The 4,696-nt window shown below is 36.8% G+C and overlaps 1 protein-coding gene across 1 annotated transcript in view; it reads right to left on the bottom strand.

Annotated features, from left to right (window-relative positions):
• Positions 1-4,644, bottom strand: part of LOC103463511 (alkaline phosphatase, tissue-nonspecific isozyme-like) — a gene marked incomplete at its 5' end in the record, with an annotated part of 6,772 nt that extends 2,128 nt beyond the window's left edge. The window contains 10 exon segments of the mRNA XM_017304252.1: positions 4-93; positions 202-393; positions 993-1,127; positions 1,414-1,483; positions 1,620-1,745; positions 2,184-2,356; positions 2,548-2,722; positions 3,385-3,500; positions 4,469-4,607; positions 4,609-4,644. Of these exon segments, the coding sequence (XP_017159741.1) occupies positions 4-93; positions 202-393; positions 993-1,127; positions 1,414-1,483; positions 1,620-1,745; positions 2,184-2,356; positions 2,548-2,722; positions 3,385-3,500; positions 4,469-4,607; positions 4,609-4,644 (1,252 nt within the window).
• Between the last annotated feature and the right edge of the window lie 52 nt (positions 4,645-4,696).

The raw sequence follows: 4,696 nt of genomic DNA, 5'->3' as shown, positions 1-4,696 counted from the left end.
GGCGAGTTCCATTGACTATCTGATATCCTGGTCCATTGCCATAAACAGCAGTGGTAAAATGCTTTTTGTCCATGGCCAATGTACGAGAAACTCCTRTGGATTGCAGAACACATAGGTGTTTTGTTTAAAAATACAAATTTGGACAACATTATGTTACTTTAACTTTGATATAATAACTTATTTTCTCATCATATATCTTACCCAAAACAGAGTTTCCTCTTGYGGAATATCCTCCAAAAGCAAAGACATGGGAGTGGTCAGCAGTGACTACAGTCAGTGTGTCCAGCTCATTGGTGAGTTCTGCTGCTCGCCCGATTGCACGGTCAAACTCTACAGCTTCGTRGAGAGCTTTTTTAGCCCAAGTGGCATGGTGACCATGATCAATTCTCCCCCTTAAAGTTCAAGAGAAGCACACTGACACATAAGGATGACAATCCTGTTTTAAGAGAAGCACACATCATGCTAACGACACATAAACATGTCTGTTTTTTTTTTTAAGATTTTTTGACCTTTATTGACAGTTATAAAACAGAGTGAAGGGGGATAACATGCCGCAAATGACTTAAGGATAGGAATYGAACCCAGGACGGTCTACGGTCTTTGTATGGGGTGTATAGGGTCTTTGAATGGAGACATTTTCAGAAGTTTTTGGAATGGACACTAATTGTTGCAGAGAGTGGTATCTACTGCAGGTACAATATTAACTCATTGTGTTTTAACGGAACTTGRCATCAAAATTTCTAAACTATCTCTTTAGGTAAATGATAGCTCATTTAAAACCAGCTAACGCCACTCAGAATAATTTGTGTKTACAGGTTTAAATGCAGATTACTTAATATTGTGTTTCTTAAAAACAAAATGAGATAATGCATTGATCAGAAGGGACACTGACACATACATCTATGCAACAATCTGTGCAATTAAAAAAAACTTCAAAAGCAATACAAAGAGAAAAGGTTTTTTGAATTTTGGGTGTGTATCATTATACTYATCTTCCACAAACAGGAAATATCCTTCTGGATTTTTTTGGAGAATCTTGATTGCCTTTTCTGTCATCTCTGTTAGCGAAGGGTCCATAGATGTATCTCGCTCCAGCTCATAGCGACAGTCTTTGGGTTCAAACAAACCTGAGAGAGAGGACATTTTTAAAAATATAATTTGAAGCTAATACTAATAACGACCCTAYATTGAAGTATGGTGATGRCAGCATAATGCTATGGGGATGTTTTGCAGCAGCGGGAACTAGCAGTCCTAGAATGGTCGAACCAGACTCCAGACTTGATTCAAATTTCTGGAGAGATCTGAAAATGACTGTTTAGCTATCCTCCATCTACACAAAACTGGCCAGARAAARCATTTAAGCAAGCCATGCCGTTACTTTATTYWGTTTTAGAGTGCTTAATAAGAACTTACCTAGGAGGAAGTCTGTTTTTCGAGGATCGACAGCATCAAAATCACTCTTATTCCAAACATATTTAGCATTCTGCAAGTTAAAATAACAAACATATGAGTAAAATTTGAAATAAAATAAGCTGATGTACAAAATMCAAATATGTTTACACTACATTAGAACACCATACTTCAAATCAAGTAATGTAGATGTCAAATATTAAATGCACCTTTTTGTTTTTAGCCCATTCATCAATAAGATTTTTTCCATCTTTCCGGTCTCCGGTCACAGATGAGTACTCAGGGTCCGGTGTGTCTTTTGGTAACATATACGTACGACCTCCACCCAGAATGACCTGCATTGAAGAAGATGACAAAGGTTATAGTCATTTTTACAACTATTRAAATAGTGTTTTTRCTGTTCTCAGTCTGATGTGATATTCTAATCTTCAATGTCAYGTTTTTGCTGCTATCAGCAGAAAATCCTTATAAATAACAGAAACAAAGGCTTGAAAACATTGTGACTATATAATACGTCTAAATGATTTTTTTCTTGGTGGACTGAATTAGTGACATAAACAGAATTAAATTGATCTGAATTAAATAATATGAACATGAGTGAGGAAGGAGTCGAATAATACATGAAGTATTTAAAAAGCATACAAGTCAAATTGCTGAAAGCTATGTTAAYATTTGGTTTTGTAAACATTTCTATTACTATCCAACAAGGTTTGTTGCAATTATTGACTCGATGGACATCGCCATAAGGAACCGATTCATAAATTAAGACTTACATCTATCTYTGTGTTGTGAATCAGTTGATAAGCAATGTCGTGACARCCATTTTGGACAGCTTCTTTAGGGAGGTCAGAGTCAGAATACCAATCTCTGTCTGCAGAGTGAGCGTAGCTTGCTGCAGGGGAAGCATGTTGCACTCTCGTTGTTGTGACAATTCCAACAGATTTTCCTAAAACAAACATGGTAGTTGTCAGACTGTTGAAGCAACAATGTTCTGAACATTTTGTCAACATTTCTACAAAATTAATTTACAGGGTGATTAATTTGCTTAACTGCCTTTTATACTGCCTCACGCAGAGTAAARCTAATCTTCTTGACAAATAGATATGGTGCTGAAACTTTGTAGATMATGGTGCCTACCTGCACTCTTGGCACGGTGGAGAATTGATGTGACTTCGTTGCCAAAAGTAGCATTACAGTTACCCAGTGGAGCGGCAGCAGAGACTCCAAGGGTCCCATAGTTGGCTTTTACCCCACATAAGTATGCCGTCGCTGTGCCGGCACTATCTGGCATCTGCTGGTCTACGTTATAGGTCTGCAGGAATCAAATATTTGAGAAAAACACAGTGGAAATGTACAAAGAATCTGATTCAAATAATTCTGGATTATCTAAAGTGCTTTCAAATGTGCAGACATTCAATAGGAAAACAGTCAAAAATAGAAATTGTCTATCAAAGGTTTGAGAGGGCCCATGACAAGCTCAAAGTATATATTTTTTCCAACCGTTAGTTATGTAGTTTGATGCAGAAAATATTTGGAAGGGKGGACTGCAATCACCATCACCAGATCAGACTCTTACGTGATAATGTGCTGTGKTTGTTTGGCAATATTTMTTTTTACAAGTTGTCTACTATGCACTTGATTAAGACTACAGAAGGTCAAGGAATTCTCCTCAGATYATAATGTCAAATTTGGAGTGTGTAGTATATAGGATACTGCTACAGAACACACCAAGTAAAACCATAAACAATGGGTTGCATAGTAACACTGTCCCCAACAAAATACCATCAAAATATCAAGTAACTTTATGAATTTCTGACAGTTTAAAAGGTTAGATTTCCTTCCTTCATAGAAAAAGATTATTTTCACATTTTAAAAGACATTAAGATAATTTTGTTTCACCATTAAATAATGTGTTTCTTTTTATTTTAGATACATTTCCTGARCAGTCAAAATGTGCTGTCAGAGATTGCTGACCTTAGACAGTGCCACGTGAGGAAATGTATCCATAACCAAACTTTCCTCCTCTCCTGAATTTCCTTTCAGCTGGCCTTTGAGGATCCGGGCAGCTGTMACTGTTGGCATTCCCATTCCTGAAAGCAGAATCAAATGCCGCAAGGTTAACATTGTACTTTGTGAACCTCATAAGACTTGGCTGATGTGGGAATTTAAATGACAGTGAAAGACACACAATCACARACAGTGGGACGTGTGTGAAGTATGAAATCCACCATTATTAATTATTCTTTCAGAACTGCAATGTTTATTATATGAAAATAAACCAATGACTTGTTGTCCAACATTTGAACTCCAAAAATTGATTGACAATGGGCTAAATATTCACAATTCTTTTTCTCTGCAATAAAATACTGGAACCTTCTTCTGATTYCTCTTTAAACAGAGTTGTCATCTGGTAATTTACAAGAGCTTACTTACAACGTGATTTGTTGTCATAAACATACCAGATTACGGAGTAATGAAGTGTTACTGATCAATCGCATACCCTGATAAAGCCCTGAACATGCCGCAATCAGCATGTTTTCCAGGAGGGAGTGGCTTATGTTGTGATCAGAACTYTATAATGCCGCTGTAAATCTGCAATTTGTGGACAATAAGAATTATGACCATGATATGATGATATGATATGATGTTGGCTGAAATCCAGTTATATATAACCAGTAAGGGCAGTCCATTTCTTTATAGCGGTCTTTAGTAATATTTAACAGCAAATTGTCACTTATTAGAGAAACCTGACTGTCACATCATCTGAGCATGGTGGACTTCTCACCATGCTTAGAACACCATCCAGCATTTTATGGTATCACTTTGCTTGCATTGCCTTTAGTTAAAGGCTCATAAAAACGTGGTTTCCCAAGTCATGCTCCCTCTGTTCTGTTAAACATTCTCTACTACCTCAGAAAAACAGAATGTTTAACAGAGGTTCACAGCTTTTGTTTTGGTATGCAATATAATTTTTTATTGGACCGAAAAAATAAACTGAGGTAAAAGGAAGAAAACCAGATGATCCAGGAAAGGCTCCTTAATGGTAGAAAAGACTGACCGTCCCCCAGGAACAGGATGAGGTTTTTGGCTTTGTGCACATCAGGCTGAACATTCAGTGCAGTGTGAAGGGCTTGTTTCGCTTTGTTGTTCCAGTATTCAGCATGAAGTTCTTCCTCTGTGATTAGGATAAACACATCAGGATACGACACAAGTATTTATTTATAAAATAACAAATGGATAAGGATGAATGTTTAATCAAACTGATATTTCATGGGAAGAAATATTT

This window comes from Poecilia reticulata, linkage group LG4 (assembly GCF_000633615.1).
Source record: "Poecilia reticulata strain Guanapo linkage group LG4, Guppy_female_1.0+MT, whole genome shotgun sequence".
Taxonomy (NCBI): Eukaryota; Metazoa; Chordata; class Actinopteri; order Cyprinodontiformes; family Poeciliidae; genus Poecilia; species Poecilia reticulata.
The sequence above is the reverse complement of the archived record's forward strand: the minus strand, read 5'-3'. Positions and strand labels throughout refer to the sequence as shown.